Consider the following 22,120-nt stretch of genomic DNA (forward strand, 5'->3'; position numbering starts at 1 on the left):
ACCTAGGCCTTTCTAAATAGTCCAGCAACTGTAAACCAGACATTCCAACGTGTGAGCCTCTGGTGGCCATTCTCATTCAAACCACCACAGATGGGTTATTTGGGGCTGGTGCTCAAACTGCCTTGGATGTCTGGCCGTATGAGTTGGAGCCATGCCTCTCTAGTCTGGGTTTCAATCTCTAATTATCGTGAACTAGAGCTGACTGAATGCTCGCTTGGTTGGGATGTTAATGAAAAGAAGTACGGGGGGCGGGGGGGGATAGCTCAGTTGGTAAAGTACTTACTTTGGAAGCACAAAGTCCTGAATTCAACCCACACATATTAAGAATGCAGAGATGGGCAGATCCTTGGAGCTTAGGGGCTAACTAGCCTAGCTCTTTTTTTTTTTTTTCTTCCAGCTTCAGGCTAGTAAGAGAATCTGACTCAATAAACAAGGTGGATGGTATCTAAGAATGACACCTGAGGTTGTCTTCTGGTCACCACATGCATACATGCATACACATGCACCCACCCACACATATACACTCACACACTAACACACACACACACAAAGAGGAGGGGGAGAAATATCAATGATGGAGTTAAGTGAGTGCCTGCCATAGTATCATGTATCACATCTCACCTTCTGCCTCCCAACCAGCTTCTCGTGATCGTCTTAGACAGCAAAGGTACCTGAGGCTGATAGCAGCAAGAACATTCAAAGTTAAGGGAGATCTTCCTGACTCTAACCTTGGTCTTAGAGGAGCAGAAGAATGGTGGCCATTAGCATGTGCTCTGGTCTGGGGCTGGAAGCATGTCTTTCTCTAGATAGAAAGGGGCTACATCCAGCCTCCTATCTCTTCCCTTTACCCTGGCTTACTTGACACCTTGCAGAAGATACCTGGCCTTTGACAGCACCACCCTACCTGCCTCCCACTTAACTCACAAATAGGAGTTGCCAAAGTCTTGTACTTCAAGAACCCAGCTTCCAACCCTTAAGGCTAAGGAACATACCACTTAAGTCTTTCTATCCCCATACTACACATAAGATCACCCTCTTTCTCTATGAGGAGGAAGTTAGTCTAATATCTCACATTCACATAATATTCTCCAAGTAGGGGGACATACAAGAGATGTAGTATGTATGTGCCTCTGTCCATATGGACACAAATGCTCAGATTAGCCACTGTCACTTCACCCCAGCTGGTCCCCAACTCCTTATGAAGAACCCAGAGGCCTTCAATTACTAGACTCTCCACTTCCTCTCCCCTCAGGCCAATCCAGGAAAAGTGGGGTCTCTACAACTCTTCATGGACAGCTGAGGACCTCTTAGCAGTTTCTCCACCCCCTCTCCCCATCTCCTCAGGCCCCATGCCCAGCCCCGAGGTTTGGAGAGCCTAGTAAGTGCCCCATCAACATGTTAATCAAATTACTTAGGAGCTAAAATTGACGCTGTTCATTAATTATACAAGATTATGCTAATTGTGCATGCAAATGCATGCAGGGGAACAGAAGGTGTTCAGGCGCATGGTGGGCCATTAGCATAGAGGATGGGGTGCGGGTGCATTGGCATGCTAATGTATGCGCCCTGGCTATTTATAGTCCCCCAGCCCATCTGCACAGCCGCCACCTCTATCCTAGTTGGGGATCCTGGTGGGGAGACTAGGTCCAGGCATATCAGGTGGCTACCCCTGGAGAGACTGTCTTGACTGCTATTGCACATCAAGTTCAGGAAGGAGCCTGGCCCACCTCCATGCAAGCCTCAACTATTTCAGCCACCTCCTCGTTCATTCTGGCCTCATCTCTTGAGGGTCTGCCCCTCTCTCTCTGGAATCAAACTGACTCTTCCAGCTCTCACCGTCAGTAAGTGAGAACTTCCCTTTGCCCACAGTATCCAAATCACACATGAAATGAAGCCAATTCCAAGCTCTGACCTACTGCTGCCCCTGGGTACCACTGGACAAGTGTAGCAATCTTGCCACTACTCTAAAAAACTGTGTTCCCTTTGCCTCCTGCTTCTCCCTGAGGTCCACCAAGACCTCAGTGCTCAAGAGCAGGTGTGAGCTATAGAAACTCTTGTACCCTTGGCAGGCAAAACAAGTTGATCTTGCACGGAATACTTGGCAAATTCTCCTGCCAAGCCCAACACTGTGTGGCGCTCTTTGAGTCTATCTTGGTTCATGTATTGTAAATGATTTAAAATACTGTTCAGAGGCTAGACCTATTGGCACAGGTCTACAGTCTCTGCTACTCAGGAGACTGAAGCAAGAAAATCCCAAGTTCAATGCCAGCCTGAGTGATTGAGCTAGGGATTGGAGCTCAGTGGTAGAGCACTTGCCTAGCATGCATGAGGTCCCAGATCCAGTCCCCAACACTTCCACCAACAGCAGCAAAGGAGAAACTTCCTGGCCTCTAGATCCCCTGTGACTGACATGTAAACAATGTCCAATCAGTCCTTTGGGATGATGTTTTCAGCAGTAAGGGTTTTCAGCATCTGTAGTGTCCTGAGTTGGAGGTGGAGGGCAGCAGACAGGGAAAGCATGGCTCCAGGTGCTAGTCTGCTCTTGAGGCTAGCCTGCTCAAACACAAGGCTTTAGGAGAAAGATTAGCAGAGGGCCCCTCCCCATTGCCCCATCCCAAGCTGTACTTTTACCCTGCACATAGAGATATGTCTTTGGTTCTATGCTGTCTTTTGCTCCAAATCTGTTTTCTTTCCCAAGACTTTCATGAGAGCCACCTTATTCTCAACTTGTGCAGCATTCATTACAATCTCTTTCCAGATCTGCACAATCCAATATGGCAGCAGTAAGCTACATGGAAAAACAGATTTAAATAAGTGAAAATGAAATAAGGTTTAAATATTAAGATCATGTCACCATATACCATATGCCATATATCATATGCCATACACCATACATCATATACCATATACCGCACACCATACATCATACACCATACACCATACACCATACACCATACACCATACACCATACACCATACACCACACACCATACACCACACACCATACACCAGTAGCTGAGTGTGGCTAGTGGATATCATTCTGGAGGAAATGGCACAGCAACGGAAATCTAGACATTCTCTTCTGTGCCTCTGGCTGCCCTGTAGTCAAACGAATCCTGCTTGGCTCTCAGCCCAGGTCTTTGAGTTACTTACCAGCTTTCTCTGAAAAGTGGGCACTGTAATTTCAACCCTCAGTAAGTGTCTCAGAATGGGACGGAGGAGGGGAGAAGAAAAGGCCTTAGCTGCTTGGCCTGACCTCTTACCAGATTTTCTAGAAGTAGACAGTGAGATGGGATTTTTGTGAAAGTAGGTTTATGAAGAGATATCTGAGAAAAAAACAAACAAACAACAGAGAAATGGGGACCTGGTAGGGGAGGAGCAAGAGCTTCACAAGGAAGCCAGACTTGCCAGTGCCCTGGAGTGGTGTGAAGTATGACGTCATCTAGGCTTGCTCTGTCTAAGTGATTGTCAATCCATAGTTGACCAAGGGTTGCTGACAGGGAGGACGGGCTTCTGGTTGGGGATGATTCAAAAGTAGTAGTGCAGCTGTGAGCACTTTATCCGACAACAGTGAGGACAGCTTCGTGGGATTCAGACAAGTGCTGCCCAGCTGTGCTGTCCTTGGACACTGGCCTCAGAAGAGGAACTCACCCCACCCTGCTTTCTGTCTCAGGGGAATCTTGAATTTAACAGTAGAGTCATTGATCGATGGGCCGAACATTTTCTCATCTATTGATTTTGGCTGAGGACTGTGCTAGGGTAGATAGATTCCCTGGTGCAGTGCTGCGCCTGTAAGAGCTCATATGTGAGTCCAGGGTTTCTACTTGAGGCATACTCAACCCAGCCTTGCTTCTTTGTAAGACGAAGAAGCGCCAATTTAATTTCATTCTGAGCTGTTTTTAGTTAAAGAAGTAAAAACTCTTTAGAGAGATGATTAGGAATACTAGACTAAGTTGAGCGCAGGCAGCTAGGTGTGCCTCTCAGGCACTCTGATGGGTGGTTTGTTTGGTTAGAGACAAGGTCTCACTAGGTAGCTCTGTGTAAACAGGCTGGCCTGGAAATCACAACATCCGCCTGCCTCTGCCTCCAGAGTTCTGGGATTAACAACTGACTTACTACAGGCATCCAGTGCAAAATTACTTCCTTCAAATGCTTTATCAAGTGGATCACTGCTGTTTGTAGCTCTGCCCTGTTGTACTTTGTTTTTAGTTACATTTTCTTCCCTTTATTTCTGTTTGTTTGTTTGTTTGTTTGTTTTCAAGACAGGGTTTCTCTGTGTAGCCCCAGTTGTCCTGGAACTCCCTCTGTAGACTATGCTGGCCTCAAACTCAGAGATCCTGCTTCTACCTCCTGAGTGCTGGGATTATAGGCATGCGCCACCACTGCCAGGTCTTAATTACATTTTCTTAGTATGGAGGATGTTGAACATAAAAGCAGAATAGATACTGAACCCCAAAGAGCTTCAAAAATCACCAATCTTAGCTCATCTTGCTCAACCATTTTTAATCTAGAAATTTTGAAAGCTGCAGACACAACATGCAAAGGCCCCAAACTACAGGCAAGTAGTATCATATATCATATCATAGTTCTACTGCCCCCACTCCCCTCACCCCGTCCCCCACACCCACACAGGCCACCTCTCAGGACTGCAGAGTCCAGCCACACCACCTGGACCCTCACATCCCGACCTCCAGGAACTCTTGTCAGCAGCAACAGCTCAGAGACCTAAGTTCACACCCCAGCTCTAGACTTACTTTACTGTGCAACTTATTCTTGCTTAACCTTGATTCTTGTTTGTACAGTGGGAGCCATTACAGACTCACACAGCACCTCAGAATTTTGAGAGGATGAAACAAGACAGTGACAGCGATGACCTGAGCAGGGTCCCAGGCCTTCACTACATAACCGACTGGGCTGGGTTTGCTTTAGCGTGTTTGCATTGCTTCCTCTCTGAAGCATTTTATTGTCACCTCATACTTGCCTTTGTCGTATTTTCTCCCAATGATTCCAAGGGCAGCTCTTGGGATGTGACCTTTCTCTTACTGGCATTTCTTGGAGATCCAGATGAAACTGTATCCGTAGAGATACCTGTTGTCACCAGTGACGTTGGCACTATGTGTAGTCCCATGCTCATGCTACTGGGGCCTATAGGCTTGGTTTCTTTCCCCTGGACTGTGGCTCATCTCAGTCAGAGTAAAGGATTTCTCTAAGCTCCCTTCCAGCCCTGTGGAGCCAGGGGCAAGGAATGCTGTACAGATGACACCCCATGCTCTTCCCAGCTTCAGGGGTAAAGTGCACTTTCTTCATGATGTGCAGGGATTCATAGAGCCTCAATAAAACGTGTATACCTGCCTACCTGCCCCGGGTCTCTGATGGTGTTTTAGATGCTCAAGTCCATTATGTGTATTTTCCTTTCCACCAAGTTTCTGAACCCTCCCCCAGCTCTCAATCTCCACGTCTGGCCTCTCCAGACATGCCACCCTCCTTCTCCTGACCAGCCTTGAGTGGCAGGAACAGTTTTATGCTAAAGCTCAGTCTTTGAGCGTGGCCGCCCCATTCATAGGATCCCCTGAGGATCAGATACACTTGGGCATTGTTAGTGACATAAACACTCTACAGCAGTGTCATCTAATATAAATATAATGCAGGCTACATGTAAGATTTTCTGGTTACAACTTCTTTATAAAACAAAAAAGAATAGGTACCTGGGGTGTGGCATACGCCTTTAATCTCACCATTAGGTTGAGGCAGAGGCAGGTGGGTCTCTGTGAGTTCAAGGCCAGCCTGATCTACAGAGCAAGTTTCAGGATAGGCAAGGCTACACAGAGAAACCCTTTGTTTGTGTGAAAAATAAACAAACAACAATAAAAACAAAAAACCAACAATAGTAGAATAGGTAGAATTAATTGTGATAATGTATTTTCTTAAATCCAATGTATCTAAACTATTATTGTTCCTACAGTGTAATCAAAACAAAAATTACTGAGGTTTGGGTTTTGGAGGTCTACTCATGTAGCCCAGGCTACCCTTAAACTCACTATATAGCTGAGGCTAGCCTTGAGCTCCTGATCTTCCTGCCTCTAGCCACTGAGTGCTGAGATTAGTTATGCACCACCATACCCAGCTATCTCATGAGTTATTTTATAGTCATTTTTTTCTAAGTGTTTGAAATCCAATATGTATTTCTTGCAGTACATATGTACATACTTGCAGTATATCTCAGATTGAGACTAAGCACATTCCAAGAGGTCAGTGCCACAGAGGACTTAAGAGAACACAGATGTTGCCCACCCACCCACCCAAAACCTGGATTCAGCAGGTCTAAGACAGAACCTGAGCCTCTGCATTCCTACCAGATTTCACACCCCTTAGCTGACCAAGTGTGCAGATTAGCACCTGCGCGTGGTACCCACATCTCACCCACATCCCAGGAACCCTTCCTCTCAACTCTACAGGGTTGGGAGCTGGGTACAGTGAGCAAGTGTGGATCCCAGGGAAGTACCTTTTGTGTCCACCTGCAGCACATACATTGCTCCTCATATCACCCATGGAATCTAACACTGTGCCCCAATCTGAGATGTTTTCCTCCTTCTAGTTCCTGGTAAAAGCATGTTGGGTACTGAAGATTAATAAACTAGCCTCTACTCTGTGTGTGCCAGGAGCTGATGTGTTACATGTGTGAGTGTGGGACAAGTCAGAGGACTATGAGGCTCTAGGGCGTCTATACCGTGAGATGTCTTAAAGATTGAGAAATGTATAGAAATAGAATAAAGATAGCTACAGTATGTACTTTTTCAGAGCACCACCCCAGTTTTAGACCCTTAACTGCTATTTATTAAAATAAGCAGCATGGTAAACATGCTTCCCAAATTAGTGGAAGTAAATTGGGAATACTAACCAGACACTCAGGAAGCCATGCTATCTGCTAAGACCCTCCATGGACTTAGCCCTGCCCTCTACAATTGTAGGACATATCCAACCATGCTCACAGAGTCTCACAGGGGCTAAGGTGCACATTCTAGCATTTGCCTTTACAATGGCTACAGTATCTATGGTTACCTTACTGATGGTGTCAAGGCTTCTCACCAAGTATGAGGAAGACAGGAGGTTCAAGTGCCTGTGTGTTTGTATATACAGTGGCCACTTCACAGCATGGACTGTGCTTTTTTTCCCTATTATTATATGTTTAAAAAAAAAAGAAGAAGAAGAAGTGAGCCACTGCTTATCTGTTTGGTGTGTGTGTGTGTGGTAAGCAAGCACTCCATGTTATCTGGTTTTCAGTGTATAATGGATATAAAATCTATGGGAGGGAATTCTGCTGGGGAGGGTGTCATTCCCACTGACAGATTTTAAATTATAGCCCACACAAGTAGGTAGATTGTTCTCTGTATTCTTGCTACACACATACCCTGTGTGTTTGTACCATTCCCAATCTGTGTTTTCTGATTATTTGATTGTTTTGAGATAGGGCCTGTCTTTGAAGTCTTGATTGCCCTGGAACTTAATGTGTAGATCAGGCTAGCCTAATCTACTCACAGAGATCTGCCTGCCTCTGCTTCAAGTGCGGGGATTAAAGGGGTACCTCCCCATGCCTGGCCTCATGTCTGATGAGTACAGGTCATGTATGAAGTACATGCTTGTGGCAATGGCTACATCTTTGAATAGTGACCGTTAAAGCATATGCATTATTGATAACTGACACACTGTCTATGCTGAGCACATGTTGTATAGGCGATGGTTACTGAGGAGAGATGTGATGCATGACAGATGTATCGTGTGTGACAGTCATAGACTGTGACCGATATGCATGGTCTTTACATTGACTGTATTCAGTATTGGGCATATGAGAGTATATGGTTCATGTGGAATCAGTGTATGTGTGATAGGTATGCATTGCGATGAGTATAATTTGTGAGTAATAGGTACACATACATAGACTGTAGATTTATGATTGGCACATTCTGTGGTGGATATACACTGGGAAGGTGAAGAAACATACGTTTTATAGACAAATAAACACTGTGTACACCTGTGTACTAAGGTAGTCCTCGTGATGGCTGTTTGGTCCATCTCAGGCATTCTGTGAGTCCATAGCTTGAGACAGGAATGTGGGGTGTGCACCAGGGAGGAGGCACAGCAGAGAATCGTGAACTTCATCTATTTACAGAAACTCCAGACCCTTGAGCCTCCCAATCTCACTGTTTCAGGTTCTTCCTCAAATTCTTCCTCAAATGCAACCAGAACTGCTTGAAGAATGCTGGGAATCCCCGAGACATGCGCCGATTCCAGGTAGGCTTCAGAAGAGTCCTCTCACCTCATGCAAATGTACCCTTTCCCGATAGGTGAAGGGAAAGCTGTGACCCTACCATAGCCGGTCTCTGCCTAGCCCTGTGCCTCAAGCCTGGTGCCTGCTGGGGGCAGGGCAGCTCCATCTCAACTTATGCTGACTGCCAAGGGAGGCTTCATTAGAGTCCCACTTAAGAAGATGCTAATTGTGACATTTTTACATGATTAACGACCCAGGTAATTTGCATAGTGTGAAGCTGAGAACAGCTGCCCTTAGCACATCCCCAACCTGCACACCCCTCCCAAAGCAGGGGGTAGGGAGAAGGCAGCACCGATTTCCTGCCCAGAATAAAGTGGGGGCTCCTGTTGATGGCTTCTGTGACTGATGTTGTGCTCCAACTTTAGGAAGGCATTCCTATCTCCAGACTTGATTGATACTGTATAGTGTTTCTGTGTCTGCCAAAGAGGGTACTCTTTGCCTGAGAGCTATGGCTTTTTCAGAGCTCCCTCGAGGTCAGTTCATGGGGGGGGGGGTCACCTGGTTCAGCTGGCCTCAACTATTCCAGCACAACCCCCCGCCCAACTGAAACTTCCCTCCCCTAAGGGGACTCTGAATTCCAGCTTCCAGTCACCCATCTCAAGGTCCTAGTTCTCCCTAACAGCGCCCATTCATGGGTCCCAATGGTCCCAGCCAGACTGGTCTTACCTGTGCTCACAGGTGGTGGTGTCCACGACAGTGAGTGTGGATGGACATGTTCTGGCTGTGTCGGATAACATGTTTGTGCACAACAACTCCAAGCATGGACGCAGAGCCCGACGCCTGGACCCTTCTGAAGGTCAGGACTCCCAGCCCAGCCCTGGCCAGCCTCAGTCTCCACCTTGGTGCAGTCCCTTGACCTGGGTCCTCTCCTACCTCCCAGCTGCCACCCCCTGCATCAAGGCCATCAGCCCCGGGGAGGGCTGGACCACGGGAGGCGCCACCGTCATTATCATCGGAGACAACTTCTTCGACGGGTTGCAGGTCGTGTTTGGCAGCGTGCTCCTGTGGAGCGAGGTGGGCCAACCCCTGCCAGTCAGTCTCCCTCTGAGCCTCAGGGCTAGGCCCTGCCTCACAGGACTAGACCTGCAGGCCTCCTGTCTTCTCTTGCAGCTCATCACTCCCCATGCCATCCGGGTGCAGACACCACCAAGACACATCCCTGGGGTAGTAGAAGTGACCCTCTCCTACAAGTCCAAGCAGTTTTGTAAAGGAGCCCCTGGCCGCTTTGTCTACACAGGTAAGCAGTCAGTCAACTGAAGCAGGGACAAAGAGCTACAGAGATAGCCCTGTGAGCTCAGGGAACTCAGACACAGTTGCAGGGATTAACAAAAATCTACAGTTAGTCAGAAGGCCCAAGCAGCTAGTCTTCACTGCCTCTACACTGCCTCAGCCTTAGCTACTCAGTGATCATTCAAAGTCCGTTTCTCTCTTGACCTATGTGTCTCTCCCTGAGTTTCTGGCCCTTTGGTGACAACTTCTGCCTCAAGTCTTCTCACCAGGGGATATCTTTTCCTTCTGGCAGTGTATTCTGGAGTTCAGGACCTCCTGGAGGGTTTTGCCTTTTCTTTCCTTTTGGTTTTTTGTTGTTGTTGTTTGTTTGTTTGTTTGTTTGTTTGTTTGTTTTTTGCCTTTTCATCACAAAGATTGCTTCCAAGTGGGCTCACTACTCTTCAAATCTTTCGAGGGTGTCTTGGGTCATCCAGGATGCACTCTGCACTCACATACTGGTGTGTGTGAACACACACACCAACACCAACACACACCCTCTTGTAGAATGCCATGGTGAACAATTAGTACAAGGCTCGAGGGAAGGCAGTGAAAACTGGGGTTCAGTCTAACTACTGGTGGGAATCCCAGGCACTGCCATCTTTAATTCTGTCTCCAGCTGAAGCCATTGGCTTCTTCCTGTATTCACAGAGGCTTGGGGGGCATGGGATACCCTTAGGTAGCTCCTTCAAAACTTGGACAGGCTGAGCTGCAAACACAGAATGGATGGGTAGCGGGAGGACCGAGGACAGAGGAAAATCTACATCTGGAAGTATGTGCTGAACTAGGCTAAGGTGTAACTAGAGAGGAATAGAGACCCAGGCACTGGAATCAGGGAACTGGCCAGTGTAAAGCTCAAGAACACTTTGGGAAAAAGGAAAGGAAATGAACTAAGTCTAGCACTGGAAGTGAAGAAAGTAGAGCTTTGAGACAAGGGTGGAGTAGGAAGCTCAAGGGGGACAGAAGGGAGGACAGCCAGAGACTGGCTGAATACTTCCTCCTCCTGAGCCCAAGGTTTTGGTGAATCCCTTTCCTGAGGTGCATGCAAACCTTAATAGTTACATGTTACTGAGAAACTACCTGATCCATCATAAAGATTGTTAAGGGTTGTTTTTGTTTGTTTGGTTGTTTTTTTTTATAACAAACAAATATGACCAAATACAAAAAATCCTGAGTCCTGCCCCTAGGAATACAGAAGTGTGTGTGTGTGTATACCAAGCTTGGCACAGAGCCAGGCCTAGTAAATATGTGTTGAATTAATTCTAACCAAATAAATGAAGAAACTGAGAAGACTTCCCCGACACTCGCTGGTACATGGGAGCAGGCTTTTCTGGGCAATATGGGCTGGGCTTGGTGGATCTGAGCTCTGCTCCGGGAGGGGTGTCCTCCAAATATTGCCGTTCTCCCCAGCCTTGAATGAGCCTACCATTGACTACGGATTCCAGAGGCTACAGAAAGTCATTCCTAGACACCCGGGAGACCCCGAGAGGCTACCCAAGGTACTCAAAGGGATGGGTCAGGAATATGGATGTCCTGTGGACAAGGTGAGGAAACCCTTCTGGGGCCCGTGTGTGACCTTTAGGGCTGCCCCTTGGTTCTGTCTTCTCCCCTGCCCTAGGAAGTGCTGCTGAAAAGGGCAGCTGACTTGGCGGAGGCCCTGTATGGAGTGCCCAGCAGTAACCAGGTATGGCGCCTCTGCCCGCCTCCCAGCGCGAGGGGCTGGGGCTCTGATCCTGCGCCTGCCGCTGCCCCGGCCGTGCCCCGTTCTTATCTTCGCAGGAGCTCCTCCTGAAACGTGCAGCGGACGTGGCCGAGGCTCTGTACAGCGCCCCGCGAGCGCCTGCACCACTCGGACCCCTGGCCCCCAGCCATCCGCACCCCGCCGTCGTGGGCATCAACGCCTTCAGCAGCCCTCTGGCCATCGCCGTTGGGGATGCCACACCGGAGCCGGGTGCGTGTCGCAGCCCCTGCCCTCGATAGCGGTGCAACAGAAGAGCCTTGCGCTGCCAGATCAGTTAACAGCCACTCTTCCACAGGCTATGCCCGTAGCTGCGGCAGCGCATCTCCCCGGTTCGCGCCCAGCCCTGGCTCTCAGCAGAGCAGCTACGGTAGTGGCCTTGGAGCCGGCCTCGGTAGCTATGGCGCGCCCGGCGTGACTGGCCTTGGCGTGCCCGGGTCCCCTAGCTTCCTCAATGGCTCCACTGCAACCTCACCTTTCGCCAGTGAGTGTCCCCAGCCCACAGGAAGCGCGCACGCGGGGGTAGGGGGTCAGCCCGGGGAATGCAGAATGGACTCAGCCCTGCCTTCAGCCCATCCTGGGGTGTGGACTTCAGTTCCTGCCTTATGCGTGTGGACCCTGGCCTAGCCATGGAGAGTCCTTAGTACTCCTTTCATATGGCCACTCCTTGGTTTTGGACCGTAGCATCACGGGGAGCCCCGGGATCCTGAGGCCAAACCTTTTTCACCTTAAGCACTATTTGCTGACCCCAGTTGTACACATCGCCTAGCTTTCCATGATTGTGAAACTGCCCTTAATTAGGGGGACCTGTGCTGAAACCTGGTGGACAGCAACCTTTTGGGCCTTCACCGGGACTTCGGGAGGAGGCTGGCGGCCCCTGCTGGAAGCCTAAGGAACCTCTAGAGACTTGGGCTTCCAGCTCCTGGCAATCCCCAGGGATGTGTGGCTCTGGGTTTCAGAAGCACTTCCTGGGGCAGGGAAACACAGGGGTTCCCTAGGAGTTCGGTGGGGGGCCCTGGAGGAGCTTCCTCACTTACTGGACACTCTTATTCCTGTCCCGTCCTTCTGAGTACCTTGAGCAGCCTATCAGGTTCTCCCAGATGGTTCAGGCAAAACAAGAGGATCCCCTGTGATCAGAGCTGGATTCAGAATTGAGTATCTTAGCCAGGAGCTTTCAGACATTCAACAAGTTACACCCATGAACCCAAGTTCCTCTCAGTAAATCAGAATCAACACCACCCCCTGCTTCAGGTGGCTCTCTTACCTGAATATGCCACTGTACATAGAAAGCCAGACAAAATTCAAAAAGAATGTATGGTTTTTCAGGCACAACCCAAACTGTAGGTGCTAACCGACTTCCCTGTCATCTTGGGTTAAGGCAGTTCCCTTGGCTGGCTGGATGGATGAATGGATGGATGAATGGATGGATGGACAGACAGTGGATTTTTATGCCTTATCATTTTGCACTGCCTGTCAGTCCCTTTCAATACCAATGGTTACTTAGCAGATGCTTATGTATACATCTGGTGATAAAGCTTGGCAGACCCTGGTCAGCCCTTCTCACCAGCAAAAATCTCTCTACGGTCAATAGAGAGGTTGTCTCTCAAGGCTTGGGGCACTACTGAGTCTGCCCACGGGAGAGCTTGTGGCTTTACCTGCAGGTTCCTCACTTCTGCCTCCCCTGGTTTTCAATACCTGACAACTCGACTTGTCACCCGCCTAGCTTTCCTTACAAGGGTGCTGTTCTTACAGGCTATGAACCTAGCCTGGCACTTACTTTCACCTTGACTTGACTTGTAAAACCCAAGGTCCCGCTAAGCCAGAGTCCACACAGGCCATAGCCTTCTTGTGTTTCTCCCAAAGCCAGTCTCTTCCAGACTTAGCCCAGGATCAGGCCCCATTGCTCCACATCCCTTCAGCTCTGAGACAGTCGGCCTCACAGCCTCTTTCTAGGTTTGCCTTGTGTTTGGATGGCTCACCCTTTCCCGGAGACACAACAGCATTGGGCAGCAATGACAGCTGCCCCAGAGCACAGTCTATCCTGGGTCACCCATTCAACAAGATCAGAACTTCCAGAGGTGCTTACGCCCTGCTCCACCATCAGCAGGGACATTCTGGACTCTACACAGGCCTGTTCCCATCTCAGAATATACTTACCCAGGCCCACATCCATTCCCTGAGTGCAGGGTGCTTTGTGACACCATAGCAGTGTGACATTCTCATTGAGTTTGCCAAGGTGTCCTTAACATGTCATCAGAATTGTCCTAGCCAACCAATTGTGCTTGGTCTTCAGTATTAGTTATTAGCAAGTCTAGAACTTTATAACTCTGCAAAATGTGGCTATGTGGCGACCTTAAGAGAATATATGTATATGTATATTCATTCATTGGTGTAAAGTACTTCACTATGTCCAGGGATATATGGAAAATGTCCAGGAAATTGCTAGCACTGAGCATCTCCTTCAGGGAGATGGTGACCATGGCCTAAGAACTTTTAGAATAGGGTAGTGATTGCAGCCATTTTTGTCTCAAAAGTCATAGAACGGTTGGTTCTGCTATCAAAAGCCTTCTCAGGCCACAGATTTCTTCCAGGAAGTCTGTACCTGCTGCCCATTGCCTGCCGACTGAGGCTGTAGAGAGGTAGAACTGAGAGACCCTAGACGGAGCCCGGAGCAGATACAGGAGGCTGCCAGGGTCCAACCGGAGATGACAGGGACTCGAGTCAAAGTGGAAAGAAACAGTGTCCATGGGTGGGGAGGACAAAGTGCAGGAAATGCTGGGTAGGAATGCTCTTTTGGAGAGGAAGTTTGGGTGCTTGTGTGCCGGTCATTACGTCAGAGGCTGCATATACACCGTGACTTCATCTCTATGTACCTACTCCGACTTTGCTGTGACTCTTGAGCTTTGGTGTTAGCCTTGGCAGTACACACTCATAAGCATTTCAGAATTCCAGTGGTTTTCCGCAGGATTTCCTCTCTCCCTCTCTTTCTTATCTCTGGTTGTTGGGAGAATTTCCCACTGTTTGTTTTCACTGGGACTGATCCTGTCATTTCCATCCCTGATTGTGATGTCCAAAACTCCCAAAAAGGCAAGGACTGGCCCAGGGCCCAGAGGCTCCCAGTTCACCTCTAGACATTACCTTCTTAGGACCCTCACATCCTAGGGAGGCCTGAGCCTGCAGCCCGGTCTACAGGGACTCACTGCCCACATGACACCCCAACCCTGCTGCTCACTCTGGTGCTGTCTCCCTGTTGTGTCTCCCACTGCCTTCCTTGCCGCACCTGCCCCTTCCTCGCCCCGCCCCGGAGTCATGCCCTCTAGCCCCCCGCTGGCAGCTGCCTCCTCCATGTCCCTTCCGGCCACCGCCCCCACCACCAGCGTCTTCTCCTTCTCGCCTGTCAACATGATCTGCGCTGTCAAGCAGAGGAGCGCCTTCGCCCCTGTGCTGCGCCCACCCAGCTCCCCATCGCAGGCCTGCCCCAGAGCCCACAGAGAGGGGCTTCCAGGTGAGCAATCATGGCTGCCTCTCAGTAATCTGAGGCCCACTCCATTTGGATGTCACCAATGCCCCATGCTGTTGGCCAGTTGCTTTTGGACGGTGCCCAGCAAGAGGCTCTGTGGGGGTCTAGGAAGGCCCAGCTGGACTCCTCTTTCTCGAACCTTAAAGCTTGACATGTCCTGGCCTCTGTCTAGACCCGCTCAATGGACCACTTGGCTAAGAAGATTGAAATCCCAGTTGGAAAAGGTTCCAGTAGTCCAGCCCTGTTCAATCAAGCCCAGAGCAAAGACCCAACCCAAGAGCTGAAAGACCCTTTCTCTTGTGTCCACCAGAGGGACATACCACATTGAGACTAGGTCATCTAATGAACAAGAGGGCACTGACCTTAGATAAGGTTTAGCCTAGGCCGGGCAGTAGTGGCACACGCCTTTAATCCCAGCACTTGGGAGGCAGAGGCAGGCAGATTTCTGAGTTCGAGGCCAGCCTGGTCTACAGAGTGAGTTCCAGGACAGCCAGAGCTACACAGAGAAACCCTGTCTTGAAAGCCAAAAACAAAAACAAAAAAGTTTAGCCTAGCTTCTCCTTTCCCGGTGTGCAGGAATTAAGAACACATACCTGTTACCTGAGTGGGTTGCTCCCTCACTTCACACACAGGCAGCAGATGCTTGTAGCCCACAGAACTTTCCCCACCCAAATAGGCCCTGGAAACCTGTGGTAGACGGACGGTTGTGGGGAAGGAGGTAGGAGTAACAGGGTGTATGTAGAGCAAGTCTCAGTTGGGAGGAATAGCTGGGAGCAGGGTTAGATGAGGTCATCATCTTTGAGAGACTTGCCATTATGAAGCTACAGGATGTCTGGAAGGATCTCCCAGGACCCAAACCAGAACTTAGCACTTAGCCCAGCACCGGGCTTAGCATTTCCTCCACATCTGGTGCTTAATAACTAGAGGTTAAATTTTTAGGTAAGTGTTGTGTCAGAAGACCTTTTCTAAATACAGAACCTCTAAAAGGGTTCACTGCAGTTTGATGGACAGCTGGACTGACAGGCTGGGGTAGAACATACCACCCTACAGGATAGTCTCCCAGATAATCAGTCTTCATCAGGTAGATGGTAATATTTATTCAGTTTTTGATAAACTGAGATATACTGTGAATCTTCCAGGAAACAAATTTATTAGAGCACAAAAATTATTTATTTATTTATTTGTTTTGTTTGAGACAGGGTTTCTCTACATAACCCTGGCTGTTCTGGAACTCACAGAGGTTCACCTGCCTCTGCCTCCAAAGTTCTGGGATTCGAGGCATATAGCACCATGCTTGGCATACAATTTATTTTTAAAAAGAGCATCTATACAATAGTTCCTGGGGGCATCTTTGAGGTTCAGGAAGAGACACCCATGTGGTTTCCTAAATCTGATGTGGTTTGCTGCGGCCAAGATAGAGTCATGGAGGCAAGACTGCTGTACTAGGCCCATGGTCATTCTTCCGCTCAATGAAGTGACGTTGGAAGACTGTAAACAGTACCCCGAAAGGCCTCTGAGCCCTAAGGTTCTCTTTATGATAAGTGTTGGATCCACTAGAAGGAGTGTGAAGCCCTCTTTGGGGCCTGAAGAAACAATTCAGGTGGTAGAGTTACACAGCAGCCAGAAGGTCCACCTGACCACGGGGAAAAATGGCTGTAGTTCAGGGTGGCCCAGGAACCCACTGTGGTCCAGAAAAATTTTGCTGTAGATTTTTGCTTACTCTGTAGACAGAATGGGATCTTTCCCTCTAGAGCCCACTGCTCTGGACAGTCCAGGCAGATCTGAGATGGTTGTTTAACCATCTCAAATGACAAACTTTTATACAGGGTAAGAGGGCAAGGAGAATGGTTGGTAAGCCATCTGCAGGATGAACTGTTGTCAAAGAAGGCCTTGCCCAAGGAGGATTTGAAGCTGCAGGAGGCTTCAGAAAGGTCTGTGGAGAGAGAAGCTGGGGTGTAGAAACCCATATGCAAAGTATTAGAAGTCATGCAGATATATGTCAAAACTCTAACTTATGAATGAGCCAGCAGGGTGACAAAGTGATTGAAAGAGTACACAAGAACCTGGGGGGTTGGTTCAGAGTTTAAAACTCTTAGGCATGAGGTCCAGAGTTTTGATCCCCAAACACACACAGAGGCTGGGTGTGCCTGGCAGCCTACCTGTAATCTCAGGAGGTTGGAGTTGGGGATCCCTAAAGCAAGGCAGCTAGTGAGAGTAGCTATACTGAATCAGTGAGTTCTCAGCCTCACTGAATAAGATGGAGGAACAATTGAGAATGATTCCTAACACCAGTGTGTGTTTGTGTGTGTAATGCACATATGTGCAATTACACATTCATGTGCCCACATGCATGTAACACACACACACACACACACACACGAGAATGCATAAAAGTCAGTGAAATAAGAAATTCTAATAAGGTTGCCCAGTGTAGACTGGCTCTCTCAGGTAGTAGTAAACTTGCCTATATAGAGATTTTCCTTCCTTCCTTCCCTCCTTCCTTCCTTCCTTCCTTCCTCCCCTCCCTTCCTCCCTTCTTTTCTTCCTTCCTTCCTTTTTTTCAGACAAGCTCAGGGCAGCCTCAAACTCATTACATTAGTACTCTATTAACTCCCAAGAATATCTTGTCTATTAATCAGAAATCTCCTCCAAGCCAGGCATGAGGACTCACACTTTTAAACTCAGCTCTCTGGAGGCAATTGAGGTCTCTGTGTGTTTATAGAGCTAACAAATCCCAGCACATCCAGGGCTGCATAGTAAAATCCTGTCTCAAGCAAATCTAAGCGTCTCATCCAAGCTAAGTCAACGCAACACAGCAAGATGACTTTTATGATCAGTTTGTTAGATATTGCTCCAAGATGACTTTAAAAGAATAAAATGTGTATAGTCCTAGCTGGGCATAATGATACTTGATGGTAAGTCTCAGATCTGGAAGTCCTCCAGTTCAAAACCAGCCTGGGTTACATAGCAGGACTATGTTCTCAACTTCCACACCCTAAAAGATTCAGCCCCTCTGTTCTTGGTCTTATTTCCAACTCTTGGGTATAATCTGTCTTAAGAGGTATATGCAGCTTAAAATGTCAGAGATAAGGAAGACCAAGGACTGAAGACTCCTGCCAGCACATAGAAAGAGCTCAGCAGGGTGGGAGCTAGTGACATGATGTATTTCCTACCTGTGGGGGGCAGACAGGATGCTGTACTGGTGCTCCTGAAAGCTACCTCTTCCTTATTGCCCTGGTCCTCACCTGTCTGCTTCCTCACCTTGGCATGGGCCCTGAAGAAAGTGTGTCTGAGCTCAGGAGAGGGTTGGTGAGCACAGTATCTCCTCTACAAATATGAACACCTGAGTTCAGGCACCTAGCTTCCACATAAAGGCTGAGTGTCTTAGAACACACTAACTCCCAGCCCTGGGGCAGACAGACAGATATCTCAGGCTCACTGGCCAGCAAGCCAACCTGGAATACAATGGCAAGTTGCAATCTCAGTGAGTGACCCTGTCTCTAAAATAAAGTGGAGGAAGATACCCAGAGCCAACTTCTGCCCTTCAACACACACATGCACCGGTAAGTCCACATACACACACAACCCACACACAGAGCCACAGGGAGGGAGAAGGAAGAGCACAGCCTAGAGGAGAAGCCCAGAAGTCAGGGAAAGGAACTCAAGAGTGAAGGCTGTCTCTCATCCTGAGAGACCTGAGGGGTCCCCCTCACCTTTCCATCCACACTGCTGGCCTCAAACAAGTGCCAGAGAGATTCACAACCTGTAGGAAATGTTATATATCCTGCCTCCTATCTTCAGCCCAGAGAACAGGCACAGAGGCTTTATTTCCCTCTCTCCTTGGTGCCTACAGACCAGCCTTTTGAAGATACTGACAAGTTCCATTCTGCAGCCCGGGGACTCCAGGGCCTGGCGTACTCCTAATTATGGTAGGTGTCCACTGGGTCTTTCCCTTTTATCTGGCCCTGGGGTGGGTTTAGCAGGATTGGGTAGTTGGGGTCCAAATCTTCCTTTCTTATGCCTGTCTAGATAGCTGACCACAGAACATGCTGAGAGAAAGGGCTGCCTATCTCCCTGCAGCCAGGCTCCCTCTAAAACTCTCTTCTCTCCTCTCCCCACCAGGTCTGCAGGTGCTGTCCTCAATGAGGCTGGACTGGAGTCTTTCTGGATTCACGTCTTTGGCAGGATGGCAGCACAAACAGATTTAGGGTCAGGACTTCGGGAGGACCTCAATCCCTGGGATACACAGGGAGAGGCCTTCACCTCTGTGCTGGAGGCCCCCTCATACCTACAGATTCTCATACTTACCTCTTTCTTGGGGCACATTAGAAGCCCAGCACTGTGAGGATGCTCTTGGCAGGAGAGCATCATAGGGAGGTATTGGGATGCCGGTCCTTACTATTGGATCGGTTCCTCTATAAGAGATGGATTTTGTGCAAACCAGAGATGTTGGTAAGATGAGCAAGAACTGGGAACTGTGGGAAAGAGGACAGCTCAGGGAGAGGTCATCTAGAGAGGCCCTGTTTGCATCTGAACAATCATACCTGACCTAATAGCCACCTTCTCTCCTGTAGGCAAGGTGTCTAGCAGTCTCAGGAGGCCCATTCAGGCTCCCATGGAGCTGCCCACAAGCCACTGGACCCCAATGGCTATCTTCACTTCCTCTGAGAGTAGCACATCCATGCTGATCCTATCCCACCTCCCTGTGGGGGTTTTAGGCATGGAAGATGCATACAAAGGCCTCCTGGATTTTGACTCTGACCCCAACGGATGTTTCATGAAATTTGTCCCCCTACCACCACACACCCAACTCTAGTTGGCCCCAAAGAACAGCCTGGCTGTGCCTTGGTGGCCTCACACTCTGATGAATTTGGACAAAATGGAACAATAAAACCAGATGCAGGTGGCCACGTGGCCTCTCGTGCCTGCTTCCTTTGTCTGCTTTTCTTAGCGGCTCTGTCGATCTCTGAGGACCGCTTTGGTCCCTGCCTCTGGACAACTTTGTGTTTCAGGCTTTTAAATCATTTCCAGTGATCAGCTTAGGAATTGGCCTCTGCTTTGTTCCTTCTGGATGGATTCAGTCCCAACAGTGTTGGCTGAGGCATGATCAGGAACTTAGAACTTGGTATCCTGATCATCTGGCTACAACTAAGATGAGGGTTGCCGGACATTTGTGGAAACTGAGGCAGAACAGGTTAAATCTAACCTAGATGTGTAGGGGTTCAGATGTGAAATTTAGTTTCAGAGGCTAGAGGACCTACTTGGGCTGTGGACAGCTTATGGGTCCTAGGATGCCCCTCTGAGTCACAATTCAACCCCTCTTGCCTCCTCTCAAGACCCAGATTCCTTTTGTCTTTACCTGCTTAAAAGGAGCATAGTAAAAAAAAAAAATTCCTTGGCCTAGTCACCCATCCAGAACCCTAAAAGATTCCCAGACACCGAGACTTTACCTGGGTAAAGTCAGGCTTTCTATTTCTGAACGCCATTAAAGAAGAAGAAGAAGAAGAAGAAGAAAAAGAAGAAGAAGAAGAAGAAGAAGAAGAAGAAGAAGAAGAAGAAGAAGAAGAAGAAGAAGAAGAAGAAGAAGAAGAAGAAGAAGAAGAAGGAGAAGAAGAATCCATCATCCAGTGAGTCCAGTGCCCAATCTGGACTTCAGGCATTTGGAAGCCTTGTCTTATCAACCCTCACACTCATGCCCTGTAGCCTTCTGGGGAAACATCCTTGCCAAAGTGGGTGGGCTATTCTTGTCCTTAGGGGACGCCACTTCTTTCTCTGGTATTCTTGGACCGAATCTAGGATTCCTTACACCTGGGATGCATGGTTGATGTCATCTTGCCCTCAGTGCTTGGCCTCCCCTGTTGTCCCTGATGGAAGCCCACATGACAGACAAGCAAAGCTTATCTACCCAAGCCTGTTCCATTCAACTACAAGTCTTTTCTTGATGTGCTGAGCCTTCCAAAGACAGCCCTCTGCAGACTCTAATCTGTACTGGAGACAACTGATAACCAGATAGTGGTTATGCTCTGGACCTCAAAATGGGCCAGGTGCCATGATCAAGATAAAATGAGATATGATATCTAACTGTCCTTGTTGGTCCCACCTTAGTACTTAAGCACCACTTGAGTTTACATGACCTCTCTCTCACACACACAAACACACACACACACACACACACACACACACACACACACACACACACACACCAGTTCCAGGTAGATTATACATCGAAATAAGAAACCTGGAACAATAGCCTCATTCTCCTGCAAAAAGATAAGCATCCTTCTGCCAAGTCATCTTCAAGATCTATTCCCCACCGACACAACCAATGTTCTTAATTTAAAATAAAATAAAATATTGCTATTTGTGTGTACATGCTCGTGTCATAGGATGAGTGTGGTGATTAAGGGTCAGAGCTAACTTGCAGAAATCTGTTTTCTTCCACAGTGGAATCCAGGGATCAAACTCAAGTCATTGGTTTGCATTGCAAGAGCTTTTACCCACTGGGCCATCTCACCAGCCTAGCACACAGTTTAATTTTAATTTTTGATACATTTATTTGTTGATTGATTGATTGGGTGTGTGTGTGTGTGTGTGTGTGTGTGTGTGTGTGAAGACACAAGTATTAGACCTGTTTGAGGTGGTCCACATAGATCCAGAGGTCTGTCTTCTTCGAGATGATTTTCCACAGAGGAAGCAGTTACAGTCTACAGCATCTTTCTCCCCTTAGATAAGAGATATTTCACAGCCAGATTCTCTGAAGCCTTAAACTCCTTTGCCTGGAGTAGCCACCTCCCTTCTATCTATGCACACACACATTTGCACTTTGACCTTCAGGCAAAAGATAGCCTTCTGCTATCACCTCAGTGGTAGTAACCACAACCAGTGGGTGACGAAACAGAGGGAGCTAGAGGTCTGACGTTCACAGGAAGCCTGTCAGCATGAGAGCCTGGTGGTTGTTCCGCACCGACCACAAGCAGAGCCCAGAGTGTTTACCACTCAACTCTGCCATGCTCCCATTCTCTTCCTTAGCGTTATTGTGTTTGTTCGTCTGTTTGGTTGGTTTGTTGGTTGGTTGGTTGTTGTTTAAGGATCTCACTATGTATCCCTGGCTGGCCTCAAACTCACAGAGATCTGCCTGCCTCTATCTCCCAAGTCCTGGAATTAAAGAACTAAACCACCATACCCAGCTAAAATCGACTATTGTGCCACAGTGACCAGAGGATCAAATATGTTTGTTTTTAAGTGGATAGTAATTGTCCAGCACTATTCGT

At 48.3% G+C, this 22,120-nt stretch overlaps 1 protein-coding gene across 10 annotated transcripts in view; it reads left to right on the top strand.

Annotated features, from left to right (window-relative positions):
* The window catches only part of Ebf4 (EBF family member 4), a 73,077-nt gene extending 51,858 nt beyond the window's left edge, over positions 1 to 21,219 (top strand). For 5 of the 10 annotated variants that reach the window (XM_076929747.1, XM_034495245.2, XM_076929743.1 and 2 more), the window contains 10 exons: positions 8,207 to 8,288; positions 9,004 to 9,339; positions 9,436 to 9,562; positions 11,002 to 11,090; positions 11,210 to 11,275; positions 11,371 to 11,542; positions 11,628 to 11,813; positions 14,637 to 14,834; positions 18,703 to 18,778; positions 18,972 to 21,219. In XM_076929747.1, the coding sequence (XP_076785862.1) occupies positions 8,207 to 8,288; positions 9,004 to 9,339; positions 9,436 to 9,562; positions 11,002 to 11,090; positions 11,210 to 11,275; positions 11,371 to 11,542; positions 11,628 to 11,813; positions 14,637 to 14,834; positions 18,703 to 18,773 (1,327 nt within the window). In that variant the 3' untranslated portion in view covers positions 18,774 to 18,778; positions 18,972 to 21,219. Of the gene's footprint in view, positions 1 to 8,206; positions 8,289 to 9,003; positions 9,340 to 9,435; positions 9,563 to 11,001; positions 11,091 to 11,209; positions 11,276 to 11,370; positions 11,543 to 11,627; positions 11,814 to 12,130; positions 14,835 to 18,702; positions 18,779 to 18,971 lie in introns of those variants that run through there. The other 5 variants (XM_076929746.1, XM_034495248.2, XR_013108803.1 and 2 more) reach the window with 4 other exon arrangements.
* The last annotated feature ends 901 nt before the right edge of the window (positions 21,220 to 22,120 follow it).

The sequence above is a fragment of the Arvicanthis niloticus genome, chromosome 2 (genome assembly GCF_011762505.2).
Source record: "Arvicanthis niloticus isolate mArvNil1 chromosome 2, mArvNil1.pat.X, whole genome shotgun sequence".
Lineage (NCBI taxonomy): Eukaryota > Metazoa > Chordata > Mammalia > Rodentia > Muridae > Arvicanthis > Arvicanthis niloticus.